This window comes from Alosa alosa, chromosome 7 (assembly GCF_017589495.1).
Source record: "Alosa alosa isolate M-15738 ecotype Scorff River chromosome 7, AALO_Geno_1.1, whole genome shotgun sequence".
Taxonomy (NCBI): domain Eukaryota; kingdom Metazoa; phylum Chordata; class Actinopteri; order Clupeiformes; family Clupeidae; genus Alosa; species Alosa alosa.
This window is the reverse complement of record NC_063195.1, coordinates 30,732,035-30,750,535: the sequence shown is the minus strand read 5'-3', so window position 1 is coordinate 30,750,535 and position 18,501 is coordinate 30,732,035. Positions and strand designations below refer to the sequence as shown.

General features: G+C 50.6%; 1 protein-coding gene across 1 annotated transcript in view; it reads right to left on the bottom strand.

Annotated features, from left to right (window-relative positions):
- Nucleotides 1-18,501, bottom strand: part of LOC125297212 (nucleosome-remodeling factor subunit BPTF-like) — a gene marked incomplete in the record, with an annotated part of 40,351 nt that overhangs the window by 1,955 nt on the left and 19,895 nt on the right. Inside the window, 19 exon segments of the mRNA XM_048247408.1 lie at nucleotides 748-934; nucleotides 2,881-2,965; nucleotides 3,521-3,713; nucleotides 4,175-4,348; nucleotides 4,760-4,931; nucleotides 4,934-5,048; nucleotides 5,642-5,867; nucleotides 8,201-8,283; nucleotides 9,486-10,168; nucleotides 10,899-11,118; nucleotides 11,569-11,604; nucleotides 11,769-11,977; nucleotides 12,327-12,447; nucleotides 12,843-12,979; nucleotides 14,742-14,900; nucleotides 15,870-16,110; nucleotides 16,519-16,639; nucleotides 17,020-17,170; nucleotides 17,572-17,700. Coding sequence (XP_048103365.1) covers nucleotides 748-934; nucleotides 2,881-2,965; nucleotides 3,521-3,713; nucleotides 4,175-4,348; nucleotides 4,760-4,931; nucleotides 4,934-5,048; nucleotides 5,642-5,867; nucleotides 8,201-8,283; nucleotides 9,486-10,168; nucleotides 10,899-11,118; nucleotides 11,569-11,604; nucleotides 11,769-11,977; nucleotides 12,327-12,447; nucleotides 12,843-12,979; nucleotides 14,742-14,900; nucleotides 15,870-16,110; nucleotides 16,519-16,639; nucleotides 17,020-17,170; nucleotides 17,572-17,700 — 3,442 coding nt within the window.

Genomic DNA, 18,501 nt, shown 5'->3' with positions numbered 1-18,501 from the left:
TGCAACTTCAATTGTTTTCATCTGTACGTCCATACACAAAACAATGAAAACATAATGCTGCCAATTTTTGTTTGACTAGAGACAAACAAACACAGAGGTCCACAATTGGTTATTTTAGAGTGACCCTGGCATCCAGTTCAGTTTCCACCTACAACGTCTGAAACATGACATCACAATCTGTAGGGAAGAGAAGGAGAGAGAGAGAGAGAGAGAATGGATGATGTAAATAAAAAAAAACGCATGCCGAGCACGTAGCCATGACAACAGAAGCAAACACAAAACCTTGGGGGCGTTGGGCATCCCAAAAGGCGGCACACGGTATTGAAGCTAAGGCTAGCAATACAGCAAGCTAAGTTAACGGTTGTCCTATATTTTGTCCACACACAGACTAGCATTACAATTAAACAAAAACAAATACATAAACATAGCATTAGCACACAGCTAATGGTGGAGATGCTCGACTACTCCGTGAAAGTGACAGGGAGAGCAGCAATAAAGGAGTGACATTTCTGGTCAGCCAGCTAAAAGCAGGTCATGTTCATGATTAAAGCCAGCAATCATCCCACAAGAGGATGACTGAGGCCTGAGGAGGGGAAATGGGAAAGCCCAGGAGAGCAACAAGCCACAAAGCTCATGGAAGAAGAGGAGCACAAAATAAACATGACCGAGAGAGAGAATGAAAGATCGAGAGATGAGCATGTATAAATATATATATTTATAAATATAAAAAGTTCTCTGGAACATTACCTGCTTGCTTTGAACGCTTTGAGTTTCTGCACAAAGAAGTTCTCCAGGACCTCGGCACACTGATAGAAGGGCGAGTCGCTGGGGTTGTAGTAGCGGCAGTTGTCGAAGATTTTGGTCATGTCCGCCACAAACTCTGTGAGCTTGACGTAGAAGCGCTTCTGCAACCTTTCCTCCATTGTGGAGAGGTCTGGGATGGGGACAGGGAGTCAAGAAAGTTGCGATTTATTAAAAAAAAAAGTTTGAAAAAAAAGATACACTACTTATAACATAATCTGAGACCTGAAGACACAACCAGTAGGCACAAATTATTACAAAAACGTTCAATTACACTGAAAAAAACAAAATCTCATTCAGATCACTAGCACTGTGGTTTTTAAAACCGTTATTTTGCTTTTGGGCCTGATAAAAAACGTTTTGCAGGCCACCTTCGGAGTAGGTATGATTTCAACAGTGGCCAGTCAGCTAGCCGGCTTGCACAGCCTCCCCCTTCAACACACAGGGCAGCTACTGCTGGGGTTCCAGCCTCTGCCCCGGGGGGAGCTGAGTCCAAATAAACATATCCGATTCTCACCCTCCCTCCCCACCCAACCGCCCCCCCCACCACTGCCCAAGTCAGCTGGGCGACCTGGAGTGCGTATCAAAGGGGCCAGCGCCTTTGACCGGCATCAACGTCCACCTTTGACTGCATGGAAAAGCTGAAGGAGTGAAAAACTCCTCTGGCGCTTGGCCCCCTTCAAGTCTCTTTGGGGCACCCAGTGAAGCTGAAAAGAGAGAGAGAGAGAGAGAGAGAGAGAGAGAGACAGACAGAGAGAGAGAGGGTGGTTCGTTCAAGCATACAGAGAACTGTGTCTTGAGGCTTGTCCTGGACTCATTAATGGCTTGTTTGTTCGCCAGTTCAAAAGGGCGTGTTGACGCAAGTCGCCATTTACATGGGCAGTTTGATCTGAGTTGGGGGGCTTTTCCGCTAATGGCCACCGCTGGACGGGCGCGGCGAGGCAATTTACTCCCCCTCCCCCCCGCCACCCTCAACAGGCCGGTCAAAAAACACCCGGGGGCCGACCGGCCGTCCGTCACGGAGCTTTTTCATGATTAAAGAGTGCAGCCGTGGCACCTCCACCAGCACCCGGAGAGGTGTGGGGCTGGAGGCGGTGGGGTCTGATGGGGCTGGTGGTGGTGGTGGTGGGTTTCATGGGGCTGGTGGTGGTGGGGGTTTCATGGGGGCTGGTGGTGGTGGTGGTGGGGTTTGATGGGGCTGGTGGTGGTGGTGGTGGGGTTTGATGGGGCTGGTGGTGGTGGGGGTTTCATGGGGCTGGTGGTGGGTGGTGGGGTTTCATGGGGCTGGTGGTGGTGGTGGTGGGGTTTCATGGGGCTGGTGGTGGTGGTGGTGGTGTTTCATGGGGCTGGTGGTGGTGGTGGTGGTGGTTTCATGGGGCTGGTGGTGGTGGTGGTGGTGGTGGGGTTTGATGGGGGGCTGGTGGTGGTGGTGGGGTTTCATGGGGCTGGTGGTGGTGGTGGGGGTTTCATGGGGCTGGTGGTGGTGGTGGTGGGGTTTCATGGGGCTGGGGCTGGTGGTGGGGCTGGTGGTGGGGTTTCATGGGGCTGGTGGTGGTGGTGGTGGGGGTTTGATGGGGCTGGGGCTGGTGGTGGTGGTGGTGGGGTTTCATGGGGCTGGTGGTGGTGGTGGGGTCTGATGGGGCTGCTGGTGGTGGTGGTGGGGTCTGATGGGGCTGCTGGTGGTGGTGGTGGTGGGGTCTGATGGGGCTGCTGGTGGTGGTGGTGGGGGGTTTCATGGGGCTGCTGGTGGTGGTGGGGTTTCATGGGGCTGGTGGTGGTGGTGGTGGGTCTGATGGGGCTGGTGGTGGTGGTGGGGTTTCATGGGGTTGGTGGTGGTGGGTGGTGAGTGGGGTTTCATGGGCTGCTGAGTGAGTGGTAAGGGTTTCATGGGGCTGGTGGTGGTGGTGGGGTTTCATGGGGCTGCTGGTGGTGGTGGTGGGGTTTCATGGGGCTGGTGGTGGAGGTGGGGTTTGATGGGGCTGGTGGTGGAGGTGGGTTTGATGGGGCTGGTGGTGGAGGTGGGGTTTGATGGGGCTGGGCGTGTGTGTGTGTGTGTGTGCGGCTCTTGGGACTACGTACCCATGGGCTCCTTTATGACGCCGTAGTAATCTGGAGCATCGTTGGGATCCACCGGCTCCAGGAAGGGCCACGCCATTTTGTGTGCCTGAGAAAAGCAGGAAGAGAGAGAGAGAGAGAGAGAATAAAGAGAATAGGAGGGAGGGAGAGGGAGGGAGAGAAAGACCTTTGCATGAAAAAAACGAAGAAACAAAACAAACCATGAGGCCCGATATTGGAAGCAGCTGGTTCAATAAGACCAGATGTGCTCTCCCTTCCACTCTCCCCCGACCACGCACGAGGGGAAACACAGGCAGGGAGAGAACAAAGCAAGGGGAGGCATAGAATGCGAGAAATAAAGACTAAAGAAAAAGAATAAAAGGACAAAAATGAACAAAAAAAAAACAAACAAAACACGAAGACGAAGAAGAAGAAAAAGAGGGAAGAGAGAGAAAAGCAAACTCTCCCGGGAAGACGTCCAAGGAGAGGCCTGGACGGAGCGCTGCAGATCAGATAAAGGAGGGGATGGTGAGGGAGAACAGCGCCTGTATTGTTTCCACGGTGACTGGAGGGAGAGAGAGAGAAAGAGAAAGAGAAAGAAAGGAGAGAGAGAGAGAGAGAGAGAGAGAGAGATTACAAGGGCTTAGGAGCCAAGACGCCGTACCTGTAGGGAGCGCAGGATCCGCCGCAGGCCCTCGTAGTCCTTGTCGGTGAGCGGCGTGAGCACGGTCATGGCGTCCTCCGTGGACTGGCACTGCGGGCACACGTACACGTCGATGTGCGTGGCCTCGCTCTGCAGGATGCCCACGCAGCGGCCGTGGTACCAGTTCTGGCAGCGGTCACAGCCGATGTAGAACCTAAGGGAGCGGGGAGCGAGAAAGAGGAGGCAGCGGAGGGGGGCATATGGGTCAGGCCATGCTCGACATAACTTGGCATGAGCTCCTTTTAATCAGCATGTTTGGTTTGGGGGAAAGAAGGACGGGACAGATATGTCCAGGTCCTGTCCTGACAAGCTGTACTACTGAAACCTGACCTCTACAGCTCACGTAATTACGCGGCGTACTCTTGGCCACAAGCCCTGGCTGCCTTGGTTTACTAGTTATGAATGACCACAGCCTGGAAGACTAAAGGTATTTGACTCAGTAGTAAAATATATGAATATATTCAATCAGTAGTAAAATATATGAATGTTGTAGACAACTAACAACAGAAAACGTAGCTTGGTCAGATCCGTTAATGTAACCAGTAAGCCAATGACAATAGTCTAATCGATCAATGGCTGCAGTGGCTAATCAGAGGCTGCTCTTGGGGTCCTTACTGGGCTTCGTCATAGGGCGTGCGACAGATGCAGTAGAGCTCCTCCGTGCTGCCCTCCTGGGCCCGCTTGCACTCGGCGCAGATGTAGTCGTCCATCTTCAGGGCCTCCTTCTCTGTGACGCCCACACACTCGCCATGGTACCAGTTTGTGCACAGGTCACAGCCGATGTAGAACCTAGTGGAGTCGGTGGGGGTGGGGGGGGGGGGTACAGGTCAGATAGGAGATGTTTAGATGAGGTACCACATAAATACTGACAAAAATAAACTATGGAAACAATTATTCAAATACTGGTTTCCTGACAGGTTCCCAATATCTAACATAACCTGATATAAAACAGTCCCCAAGTATCAATTACAATTCATTTCCAAAAGCAACAAGCTATGTAATAATAAGTATTCTGTATATATGCACTACTGTCAATGATCTTCATTGCGTCAGAGATTCCTGCCAGCTCTGCCTGCCATTTCTGAAGTGGAAGTGCTACTAACCCCAAAGTGATAGGTATGGTGACGATCTATTTATACATCAGAATGCTGATTCATGAAACCATGGGTAAGATGTACGGTAAACTCAATGGAAATTTACTTGGACTCGTCGTAGGGCGTCTTGCAGACACAGTACAGCTTGGAGTCCTTGGTGGTGGCCTTTGAGGTAGTGGAGATCATCTTCTTCTTCTTGGCCTTGACCGAGGTGACGTCGCGCTCCTCCTCCCGCTTGCGTTTGTGTCCGGTGGCGGTCAGGGCGGAGGCCGGGCCCAAGCCGGACTGGCGTGGGAAACCGCAGACGCGGCAGCGGCGGCGGCCTGAGAGGCGGCGGCGGCCTGGGCCCGTTCCTTCTCCCGCCGCAGCTTGCCCAGGTCCCTCTTCAGCTCCTCCTGGTGGGGTGGAGGGGAAACCAGAGACATCAGCACCACGGCAGCTTTGGCAAAGCATCAGAGTCACCCGCACCTGAGGTACTCTCAGTCCATGAAAACAATGCTGGCTGTGATGTTCACTCATAAAAGTGCACAAATATGTTGCACATAAGTTGATACTGACAAGCATGTGAAAGTTAATGAGGCTAAGAGTAGATTTGCAGCTCCAAACAGCAAAAGCTTATTGTGTTTGTGAAGTTAAGGGCCGGTATAAACAGCAGTCTATACCACACAATCAACAATGGTCTCGAGGCAGTGTATCATCCCCATGAGGCCTGCCTGATTCATAATGCCTTGTTATTTTTCCTGATAGTTAGTCAAGTCAAGTCACTTTTATTTATATAGCACATTTAAAAACAACAGGAGTTGACCCAAAGTGCTTTACATGGCAAGAGAGAGGTTGGGCAAAACAGCTAAAACATAGAAAGGGGCCGAGGGATACACAGGTCTGACTAAACAGTCAGAGATGTTACCAGAGATGTTTCTCCTGAAGTGCTCTGGTAGAGTCCACCCCAGTGGCCCCCCACCCTTGAGTGACACCCCTCATGGCTCACCTGCACCTCCAGCTGCAGCTCCTTGTCCAGCAGGGCTCTCTTCTTGAGGATCTCGGCCTTGAGCTGCTCCTTGTGCTTGTAGAGCAGGGCCGAGAGGCGCGAGGCGTTCTGCTTGCTCCGCTTCTGCTCCACCGACTCCTCGCGCTTGCGCTTCTTGGCCGCCTGTCGCTCGGCCTTGTCGATCTTGTCCAGGATGTACTTCATCACCTGATTGCACACGATCATCCTGGAGACCCCGGGAGGAAACACGAGGCAGAGAATTAAAAAGGAGGAACGAGAGAGAGAGAGAGAAAGAGAGAGAGAGAGAGAGAGAGAGAGAGAGAGAGAGAGAGAGAGAGAGAGAGAGAACTTTGCCATATTCAGCACATGCTTTCCAAAGAAAATGTCTTCGTGATTTAGATAAGGCTTTTGTTTGCACTGGATCCTCTTGGAAAATGGGAAGGATATGGGGCAAAAATGGGGAAAAGTAAAAACAGAAAAGAGAATGAACAAAAAAAAGGTTTCATTTTTTTTGCTCCACAAAGTTCATGTCTACACTAGACGTTTTATTAATTTGAAATGTTCCCATCGCTGACGCTTGCGCTACGTTAACGCAGATAATTTGATTTACTGTTTTATTTAATATGACCATTTTCCTGAATAAATTATGTCTGGAGATCAGCTACAGCGATTTGACTGTTTGAAGCTAAAAATACAGTCCACTTTGCTTTGGCACACTTGAAGGAATTTGAGGAGAACAGATAAAGTCACACGAGAGCTGGGAGGTGAATATCAGTCGACGTTAATGTGTTGAAGTAGCAACAATGGTGCCAAAAGTTTTCGAGAAATACGGCAAACATCACCTTGCGTTCACATTTTAGGCGGTTTCCCTGTTGCTATCGCTAGATAACAGCAGTGACATTTTTGGAAATATTGCTGTGAATTATGATGGAAAGTTAATGAAGGCTCTTCAGTCTTCTGCAACTCTTTTGAGGAAAATAAAAGTCAAGTTTGAAACTTGAAGTGACACTGATTGGAAACACCCTCTCCCGAACAAACAGACGAGTTTTTCCTTCTTTTTTTAAAAAAGGGAGACATTCCAACAAGTCTCCCGCCCCAACAAAAATACGGCCCATGTTATTCAGATCCGCTGTTCCAGCACCATCCCGCCCTCTAGATTTGCAGCCCTGTGAGTGTGAGGGAGTGAGTGAGTGAGTGAGTGAAGGAGTGAGTGAGTGAGTGACTACTACAGCGCTGTCTGATTATGCAGCGGCGTGTTTTACATGCGAGCGCTCCAAGGCCAGATGGGGCACAAGTGTGCTTTTGTTCGGATTATTTGTTTTGGTATGTGCTGGAACTGAGGATGGGAGGAGGGCCCAATGGGGAGGAGAGGAGAGGAGCAGGAGGAGGAGCAGGAAGAGGAGCAGGAAGAGGAGCAGGAAGAGGAGCAGGAAGAGGAGCAGGAGGGAGAGGAGCAGAGAGGAGCAGGAGGAGGAGAGGAGCAGAGAGGAGCAGGAGGAGGAGAGGAGCAGGAAGAGGAGCAGGAGAGGAGAGGAGCAGGAAGAGGAGCAGGAAGAGGAGCAGGAAGAGGAGCAGGAAGAGGAGCAGGAAGAGGAGGAAGAGGAGGAGGAAGAGGAGCAGGAGGAGAGGAGCAGGAGGAGGAGAGGAGCAGGAGGAGGAGCAGGAAGAGAAGCAGGAAGAGCAGGAAGAGGAGCAGGAAGAGGAGCAGGAGCAGGAGGAGGAGAGGAGCAGGAGAGGAGAGGAGGAGGAGAGGGGGAGGAGAGGAGCAGGAAGACCAGCACGAGCAGGAGCAGGAAGAGGAGCAGGAAGAGAGCGTAGGAGGGGATAGGAGAGGAGCAGGAGAGCTTCTCCTCCTGCAGTGGAGGAGGATGGGGGAAAACACGAAAAACACACACACACACACACACACACACACACACACACACACACACACACACACAGCAGCACCAGCTGTGGAGGGGGTCAGAGGTCAAGATGAGTTCCCAGACTGAGACCGAGAGAAAGAGAGGGGGAAAAAAAAACAAAAAAGAGATGGACATAGTGACGACGGAGAGGAGGAAGAGGAGGAGGAGGCGTTGGAATGGTCAGACGGCTGATGCTGCAGTGAGAGTGACTCAACAGGACGAGAACAGAACGGCACACAAGGAGTCCCAGAGTAGAGATGGAGCAGAGGTGAGACACAGAGCACACAGAGCACGCGTTTAAATAAAGCACTGGGGGAGAGAGGGGGGAGGATAAAATGGAGAGAGATGAAAGGAGAGAATGAGCCAGTGGCCGACCGCTGCTGGACTGGACACAGAGGGAGTGGGAGCGCGGCTGGAGAGCGACCACTTCAGGTGCAGTCTACCCATCTGTGGCTCGGTGTGGTCAGCTGCCCCCGTCCAAGTCTGGGTCAGAGCCTCTGGACGAGACAGTGTTATGATTCAGCTGGACAGGGACGGGCAGGGGGTGAAAAGGACAGTGGGCAGTGGGGAGGGGGCAGGGTGACAGGGTCGCCCCGGGCAGACAGACAGAGGGGAGGGGTCAGTGGAGGGTCGGAGGGCCCCCGGGGGACCTCACCTCTGGTTCTCCTCCCGCTCGGCCGGGGACATGGTCTTCTTCTGCTTCAGGTGCTCGATGACCGCGTTCTGCTTCATCACCACCTGCAGGCCACAGAGGGGGAGTGCACGGTTAAACACTGGGCACACACACACACACACACACACACACACACAGATAAATACACACACACACACACACACATACATACATTCTTTTCCACAATCTAATGTGTGCGGGCAGAAAACACACACACACACACACACACACACACACACACACACACACACATACACACACACACACACACACACACACACACACACAGAAACACACACACACACACACACACACACACACACACACACACACACCTATGAGCAGACAGCACACACACGCGCACACACAGACTGCACTGCCACTACAACTAGAACCTTTCCAGGAAAAGAGACACATGTATGCACAGAGAAAGCACTATTAAGACAAAGCCAAACACAGTGGACACGAACACACATAAACACACATGCAGCCTCAAAGACAGATAGACATATACAAAGGACAGACATAATCTCTCTCATACCATTCATCACCACAGCAGGACCTGGACCTGGGACACCCATAAGGGTCCGACACACAAACACACCATGACAGTATGTACACAAACACACACGACATGGTACACAGAGCACACACACATATACCACAAACCCTTCACACACACACACACACACACACACACACACACACACCAGGGCCACCACCAGTGGCTCAGAAAATAAACCCAGATGCACAAACTCAGGCGATGGACAGCGGACTGTTTATGTATGAAAGGGATCGGCCCTGTGGTGCAGCTCTCACCCCCTCTGCTCTCCTCAAAGCACAGAACAGTATAGAAAGGACACTGCGCTCCACCATGATGAGTTGAACTGCTTCACTTAAGTCCACCCATGGACCCTTTGATCTGTGTCTACCCATGATCCTCCACACCCATCTCTACCCATGATCCTCCACACCCATCTCTACCCATGATCCTCCACACCCATGTCTACCCATGATCCACACCCATCTCTACCCATGATCCTCCACACCCATCTCTACCCATGATCCTCCACACCCATCTCTACCCATGATCCTCCACACCCATTTCTACCCATGATCCTCCTCACCCATGTCTACCCATGATCCTCCTCACCCATGTCTAACCATGATCCTCCAGACCCATGTCTACCACCTCCACCTCACCTATGTCTACCCATGATTCTTCTCACCCATGTCTACCCATGATCCCCCCCCGTTGCTTGGTTACCTGTTTCTGGATGAGCTGGCTCTGGCTCTGGCTGCTGGCCTGCTGCTGCTGCTCCCGTCTAGCCTCCTGCGTCTGCCGCTTCTTCTGCTGCTGCTGCTCTCGCAGCTGCTGGATGCGCCGCAGCTGCTCCTGCACGCTGGCCGTCTGGATGGTCACCACGTTCTGGATCTGCTGACCGCCCGCCGCCACCTGCCCCTGCACCTGCCCTGTCGCCTGGGCGCCCTGTCCGGCGGCGGTGGTGGTGGTGAGGGGCTGCTGCTGCTGCTGGAGCTGGATGGGCAGCTGCAGCTTGATCTGCTGACCGCCGGACAGGCCGCCCTGCTGGGCCTGCAGCTGGATCTGGAGCCCTGGGACGGTGATGAGCTGCTGGGCGTGCAGCTGGAGGGGCGCCCGCACCTGCTGGGGGTTGGTGTGCCCCGCGGCGCCCCCTTGTGGCGGCTGCTGCTTGAGGACGGCGGTGCCGGGCGGCTGGCCCACCACGGCCTTGAGCTGCAGCGGCGTGGGCGACTGGATGGGCATCTGGGCCTGCGGGTGCGGCGGGATCTGGGCCTGGGGGGTGGTGGGCGGGGTGCGCGGCGTCAGGGCGCCCGCCTGGATGGGTGCGGCCGCCTGGGCAGGGGAGGACTGGGCGGCCGGCTGGAGATGGGGCTGGGCGGGCACGGCGAGCTGCTGCTGACCTTGACCTGCTCCGGGGAAACACACACACACACACACACACACACAGAGACACACACAGAGACACACACAGTATTGTAAGTACTGTGTCCTTCACCGGATGAACATTGTTATGCTATAAAAGAAATACAGCATGCTTTGCTGCAGTTAGTCAATTATGAAAATGGCTTCTCTCAGAGTGCACTCAAGTCATCATCATCATATCAACCAATAAACTAATTTGATGGTAAAAGCCGCCCATGTCAGAGGGAGATAGAGGGCTTATGGAAAAGCTTCTCTAAACAGGCTGTGGCAACCATAACGTTTGCGTCACGTTTACGTGATCATTGTTTAATGTTCCCACCTCTGCTGGATGTTCCAGGGGTGGGGGGTGGGGGGGTGGGGGGTCATGAAAATCAGTACGTCGGGGGAGGGGTGGGATTTCCCCTTGTGAACACCCTCACCCAGACCTGCCATACATAAAACTTTATGGGGGTCCACCCTACCGGTGATTTCATAGGATGTGTGTGCCCGGTGTTATCTGAGGATGAGTTGCCATGAAAACATAGTGTGTGTGTATACAATAGGCCAATAAAATAGGTGAATAATATGTGGTGACGCTTATGTGCTGTGCTGGGCAGCCCTTAGTGGACATGGAAACAGCACACCATAATGTGCTATTGGAATATAATGTGTTTGTGAGTTGGCACTACATGGCGCTGGCTGACTGGCAGTGTGTTGCGGGTGGCGCGCGGGTACCTGGCGTGGCGGGGGTGCCGGTGGCGGCCGACGTGGCAGGAATGGGGGTGAAGAGGAAGCGCTGCACCTGGCCGTTGGGCAGCGCCGCCTGCATGAGCTGCTGACCGGGCCGCGGGATCACCGTCACGCCCTGCGGGATGACCTGCAGCTGCCCCGTGGTCTGGCCCTGGCCCTGCACCACCACCGTCAGGCCCTGAGCAGGCTGGGTCCCAGAGCCCTGCTGGAGAGAGAGAGAGAGAGAGAGAGAGAGAGAGAGAGAGAGAGAGAGAGAGAGAGAGAGAGAGAGAGAGAGAGAGAGAGAGAGAGAGAGAGAGAGAATGAGGGCTCAATGCCATATCAGCAGCTGTGGCTATTTTCATGGCAAGAAAAAGTACTGTGAAATTTATATGAATAAATAATTGTAAGAAATAAAATCACATAGATAAACAAACAGGGATAGCAGGCAAGACGAAACAAGTTGAGAGAGAGAGAGAGAATGATGGAAAAAGTAGAGAAGGCTGTAGAGAGATACGAGAGAACAAGAGAAAGGACACAGAGCAATGATGGAGGGAGAGGGCTAAAGTAAAGAGGGAAACTTCACGACAGAAGTGTGAGTAGTTCCTGAAAATATGTGCCGTGGCCTCAACCTAGATGAGGACTGGGAGAACTCTGAGGGTGCGGTGACACTCACCTGCGGCCTCTCTACTGCTGCTCCCTGCTGCTTTTGCTACAAGAGAAAGCGCCAGCATGAGGATCACATGTTCACTGTATAATAATCACCATCTGACAGAGCTTATATTTACAAAACAAACCACCGCCGCCATTAAACCCAGAACAACTACAATTTACTGCACGTAAAAGACTGGGGCCGGTGGAGGCCTGTGTCCTGACCTGAGCCCCTTGGGTGAGCTGCGTGAGCTGGGCCAGGGTGAGCTTGACCTGCCCCTGCTGGGCGCGCTGGCCTGGAGGGGTCTGGGGGGCCACCGGCTGCCCAGGGGAGGCACCTGCCACCCGCTGCCCCGTGGTGGTGGCCACGGGACTGGCCCCCGAGAGGGCCGTGGAGACAGGCTGCCCGTGGATGATCACCTGCTGTGTCTGGCCTGAGGAGGAGACGCGTGTATGCACACACACAGAGAGAGAGACACACACACAAACACACACACACAGAGACACACATACAGAGACACACATACAGAGACACACATACAGAGACACACATACAGAGACACACATACAGAGACACACATACAGAGACACACATACAGAGACACACACACAGAGACACACACACAGAGACACACACAGAGAGAGACAGACACACACACACACACAGAGACACACAAACACATACAGAGCTGATTAATGCCTTCATAGAGTTGCCAGGGCAGTTATGGTCCACCTATTACCACATAAGAACATTGAAGACACTAAAGCTAAAAGGACACCCACCTTGTTGCACGACCAGAGGCGTGCGCAGGATGGTCTTGCCCAGAGTGCTGCCCTGCTGGATGGGCGTGCGGATCACAGTCATGCCTGAGCGGATCTGTCCCCCGGTGGTGGTGGTGATCAGCTGGTGTGTTGGTTGAACACATACAAATCGCTATTGAGTAACAATAACTTGGCCTGTGACTGTTATAACGTGGTGGAAGATGACAACTGTGCATGGTGCTTCATCCTATCTAGTCGAAGTCTAGACTCAGAGTGTGTCACTTCTGGTTAAGTCGCTTAACGACACACAACAGACGCTTCGACTTTATAGACATGATGTCTGCATAATTCAGTCCTCTCACACGGCACCATTAAATCCTGTTTATTTGCTTTGAACAGACAGCCACCATCCCCAACAGCTTGGCTGGAAGACAATAGAGAGGCTGTAGATGCCCAGGGTTGTGACTTAAGAAGACCAAGTGTCTGCCTGTGTGTGTGTGTGTGTGTGTGTGTGTGTGTGTGTCTGAGCGGTCGCACCTGCTGCTGCCCTGGTGAGCCTGGCGTGTTGGGCTGGATGTTGATGGTGGTGGTCCGCGGCTGGAATGACGTGAAGGTTTGCTGGTTGCCGGCGGTGCTAGATGGAATGATTCCCAGGACTTTCTGCTGGATCACGCCTAAGAAAGAAGCCATTCTCTCTCAGCACAGGGCTTGGCTTTACTCGGGTGCCTCAACATGCACAAAACAGCACTCCACACCACCACAATGTGATGTTGGACTATTCAAAACAATGCCCATGCAAAACAGTTATTCTTTAACGTTTGTAGACTGCATTCCCATGTGGGAGGGTTAGATTTCCTAGTGTCAGATACACATATTTCAATGTGTATTTTTAATAATGTGTGTTTGTTTGCTGCTGGGCAACTCTATCGTTATATCAACCTTTCATTGGCTATCAAGTTCTAGGCTCGACCTCCAGAACCAGGCCAGATCTATTGTGGGTTAATTTCTCGGTGCTCATGTCAATGCATTAATTGTGCCCCGTTTGACTTTAATGTTCGCCGAGGTCTTTGAAGGTTGCCATAGTAAATATTAGCCACCAGAGTGAACCCACCCTTCAAAGTGTTGCTGCGCACGCGAGCCTGCTCATAAATTATGCATAGATTTGGTTGTACTTCGACTGTTTCATTTAATCCAGACACAGTAGCCGTTTTATATTTTCGTCGTTTTAGTTGAATCTAACAGAAATAATACTACGTCACCCAAGTCGACATCTTAAACCCCCACCCTTTTTTTTTTTATAAAAGTCTAAAATTAAAAAAGATATTTGATTTCTCCTTCCTTCATCACCTTCTGTGGTCGGACTTCAGCGGCTAGATTGGGTAAAGATACACTTCAAGAGGTCTCTCTCTTCAAAGGGCGAGGGTTAAGCCGATCTTTAGGTCGAGGTTTGCACCACTGGCCAAGCATCAAACGAGCACTTCTTGGATCTCTGTTTGCAGAGCTAGCGACGCACTTCTGTTTGAGGCGGAAAACAAGAAGAGACCCCTCTGTATAGCGCACTAACCTGTCTGAGAAGCCAGACCCCAGGATAAACTTGTTTTCATGCTCACTTCCTCAACTTCCTCCAAAACAAACAACCCGACTTCGAAAAACGTTCGCACTGGAAAAACACACGCCTGTCTGTTTTACGGACGCCCTTTTTTTAACGAATCATGGGTGTCAGTAGACGGGCACGCTGTTTGTTTGTGGAGTAATTTGGCCCATCCGCTACATGCGGACGTTCCTACTGTGTGTGTGTGTGTGTGTGTGTGTGTGTGTGTGTGTGTGTGTGTGTGTGTGTGTGTGTGTGTGTGTGTGTGTGTGTGTGTGTCATTTGTGCTACTCAGTTTGTGGCAGGGAGCCAACAGTCAAACAAATGAGACGTTCAGAACGATAATACCAGAACAACAGACAGAATGTGGCACACTATGCATTACTAATTCAAGTAATGCATACAGTTATGTTGGTTACTTTTGGCACAGGGAACAGTCACCAATCAATTTGGATAATATTGTGCCTTGACACCGTCTTACAGACTTGATATATGTCCTGAACTTTGAAGGCTCTGCCAGTTCAGACGACACCGAGTTGGAGGAGCCCGTTGCATTTTGCCAGGTTACGGCTCTAACTCATTTTAACAGACTACACAGCACAAGCCTCAAATGGGGATCCAGGAATAGCCTGTTTTTTCGGGAGCGCTGCGCATAATGTCTCGGGAGCTGGACACACTGTGCCATCCCTGACTCGGTTGTGCCAAGAGTGACCACTGATTCATTCGCTGGCATGCAGTGAGGACAGTGGCGGACTGATGGATGGCCAGAAACACAACATCGTTACTCCCCAACCCCCCCAAAGCCTGGCAGAAAGGTTGTGCCCAACTTTTTTTTCTTCATGTACCTCCTTGAGTGGTTGGCACATTTAAGGTGACGATCTTGCTATTGGCGGGCAGCGGCAGCTTGGCAGTGATGACTTTGCCAGCCATGGTAACCGGCGTGCCGGTGATCTGGAACGTCTGCCCAGATGTAGTAGCCACCGTGGTGACTGTGCTGGCTGATGCTGGGATAGAATGCAGGTTTATTGAGACGCAGAGCCCACCCCCTCTGACAGCACAACAGGATTATTATTAACACAACCATGAGGACCCACAGGTTAAAGGAACACCGCTGTTGGACAAGAGAGAGTAGCCTCGGAAGCTCTTGCTGCAGTTGTTATTTGACAAATACAAACTCAAGTGATCTAGAACACTCAAAGGAGGCCAACGCTGTTTACTTGTAATAACGTGTGGCTACTGGCTAGGGCGTTTTTAATTTTGGGATCATTTTGTCCATGTTTAGGTGACCTATATAAAATATTCCTTTCCATTATTTCCTTATTCCTTGCAAATTTCACACATGCCATGGAAGAATATGTGACGTTTTCTGTCTTTTGTCTTTGTGCATTTTGCGGTGATTTCATTCTATGTTCTAAAAATGCATAAAATATATGTCTTGAAAAAGTATCAAGACTGATGGCATTTCTTTGGCTCAGAGGAGCACTGAAGGACCACAATGGCCACAAACTCATTCCCAGACATATCAGAAAACTCAGAGTATTGAGATCCTTTCGTTTCTTTAAGGCTCAAATGCCACACTCTTAATGAGCAAAAAAATCATGTAGATGATCAATCAGTGCTGATTGGCTTATTGGACTTGTCTTAAAGAGAATTTTAACCACGTGTGTTTAGTTAATTTCACACAGCAAAAGAATGTCTATCTTCCTTTTCTTTATATATGCAATCAAATTTCATAAACAAATACACCGATTCATTTACAAGGGTCATGAAATGTACTAGAGCTAACAACTGGAAGTCCTAAATATAGCTTACGGGGAGAACTAAAACCACGGCGGCTAATTAAGTTATCCATGTGTTGCTTTAAGTCAATCTTCTTGGCCATCTTCTTTCATATTCAACCGCAGGGAGAAATGAAAGCCCGTGTCTAACGGAGTTATGTCCGTGTTGCTGTAGGTCCTGTGCCCTGTGCTTACCTGGTTGCTGGCCGGTCTGGCCCTGCTTGACCCAGGTGGCGAAGGTCTGCTGGAAGTTCTTGTTCTGTTGGAATGTCACAGGAGTGCCCATCTTGGTGGCCAGAACCACCTTGGTGCCCGGGGTGACCTGGCTGGTGAGGGAGCCCACCATGACCTTGGTGGTGGTGGGGGTGGAGGGGCTGCCGGAGGTGGTGATGGTGTTGCCGACGGTGGCGCCACTCTTCTGGAGCTCCAGACGCTTCTGTGAACAACCACCAAAAACGTGGTCAGTCAGCAGCACACGCTACGCAGCAGGCAGCACGAGGAAGCAATCATGCAGAAGACTGAGGAGAGTGAAGAGAGTCCCACAACCATAGGGTGAGGAAAGATCCTTCCCATGTTAAGATTAAGAAAGTTATTTTGTCTTGTCAGAGATTGCAGTCCAATGGACTGGAATACACTGGAAATCAACGGATTAGTAGATTTCAAATAGAGGACTTAGTGGAAAGACAATTTTATGCATTCAATTGAACCGATTCGAACATTTTTGCCCATCTTATTTGAAAGGATTAGATTCAGGATTAGATCTCCACAGGAGTTAGATCAGAAGGCCAAGTTAGAGGGTTCATTGTCGGCGCTTGACCACCAGAACCTCGGCTGTCTATCCCACCTGCTCGACATCGACTCTTTCCAGGTTTACCCGCACCTCCATTCGGGCCTTGAGCTCCAAAGCCTTCCTCCGTGCACTAACCTTTGCCTGGTCCGCCGCCTGGGCCTTCTCCTTCTCCACCCTGTTGGGGGACAATAGAACAGCGTTTACGTCCAGCCTGCTCAAGCGTGAGGGAACGACAGTAGGGAAGCTAGACATTAGTGTGTGTGTGTGTGTGTGTGTGTGGGGGATTAAGATGGAACATGTTTCATGTTTTCCCCAACATCTAGAGGGCAGTGCGAAAGAGTGGGGGCAAATCCACTGACCAGGAGGAGCCTCTACACTTGGTCCAAACCAAAAAGAAAGGGAAAGATGATGGTAAGAAAGCGAGTCTGCTGTTTATTTGGTCTCTGTAGGTGTCCAGCTTGTGTACTGTATGTAAGCATGGGTGAAGATCATGCAAATGACCCTTAGCAGGACATCTCCACATTAACCACAGAGAGTTCCACGAAGCCACTGTACCTCTCTGCGAAGGCTCGGATCTCCCACAGGTCCAGCTCCTCCTCGGCGACCCATGTCTCTATGACGATGGGTCCCGTCTGCTTGGTGGGCTCTGGCTTCTTGGGTCGCAGGGCGCTGGAGCGGAGGCCCTTCCTCTGGGGCGTCGGGGTCTCTGTGGGGCCGAGGGAAAAGGGTGGAGGTCAAGGGGTGGAGGGGAGAGAAGAACCTAACCAAATACTACATAGACAATCTCTAGTGGGAAGAGCAGAGCCAGTGGACAGAAGAACCTAACTAAATACTAAATAGACAATCTCTAGTGGGAAGAGCAGAGCCAGTGGACAGAAGAACCTAACTAAATACTACATAGACAATCTCTAGTGGGAAGAGCAGAGCCAGTGTCAACAATATCTTAGAGGGCGGAATTGGTACTTTTCTGAGATGGTTTGGAGGGAGGGAGGGAGGAAGTAACTGACATACCTTCAGGCAAAACTTAATTGAAATCTGATGTGTCACTAAAGGCTGCAACTATCCTGTGAATTCTCTTGGTTGGCACCCTGGTTCTGTCTGTCTCACCTTTGGGTGTTTCTGGGACGCCGATTGGACAGATGATTTTCCTGATGCAGTATTCTGACCGAATGCCGTAAGGACCGACGTCTCTTCGCTTGATGATCTCGGTGGTAGTTATCTCCGTCTCTGAAGTTTCTGTGGCAATGTGGTAGCAGTCAGTCAGTCTCCAGAAACATCATGATGAAGGTTAAATTAAGTCACAGTGCATCTGTTTTAACAATTTGAACATTTTGAACATTTATCTTGGGGAAATCATTTGCTAATGAAAGAACTGACCACAACTTGCTATTCAAGATAAATACATTATAAAATGAAAAATGTATGAAGAGGACTGCTGACAGAGAAAGACTAGGATTAAGCCAAAGACAAAAAGTGTGGCCACTAGGCACAGGCAAAAAAAACGTAAACGTCACAAGACCTGAGGGATGGGTGGGCACTGAGAGAAAGTGGAATAGAGCATTATGTCCAATATTCTAATATGTGGGGTTAATGTTCTGCATTAGGCTCAATATGCCAACATGTGGTTTAATGTTCTGCATTAGGCTCAATATGCCAACATGTGGTTTAATGTTCTGCATTAGGCTCAATATGCCAACATGTGGTTTAATGTTCTGCATTAGGCTCAATATGCCAACATGTGGTTTAATGTTCTGCATTAGGCTCAATATGCCAACATGTGGTTTAATGTTCTGCATTTCTCACTAGTGGGTCACTTGGACACTAAAAGCATTATTCTATGTCTGCCTCATGACCCTGTATGATCTCTGTACTGTTCTTCTAAACATGGATAATGAAAGGCCCCAGGGTTAATAACGCTTCTTGTCTATGTTGCGTCAATGATATTTGGGAGTTCTTTTAACAGTTCCTTAACTAGCTTACACATTGTCTCAGAAGCCTCTTTTACTTCATATCTAAGTCATAAGCACAAAAACATAT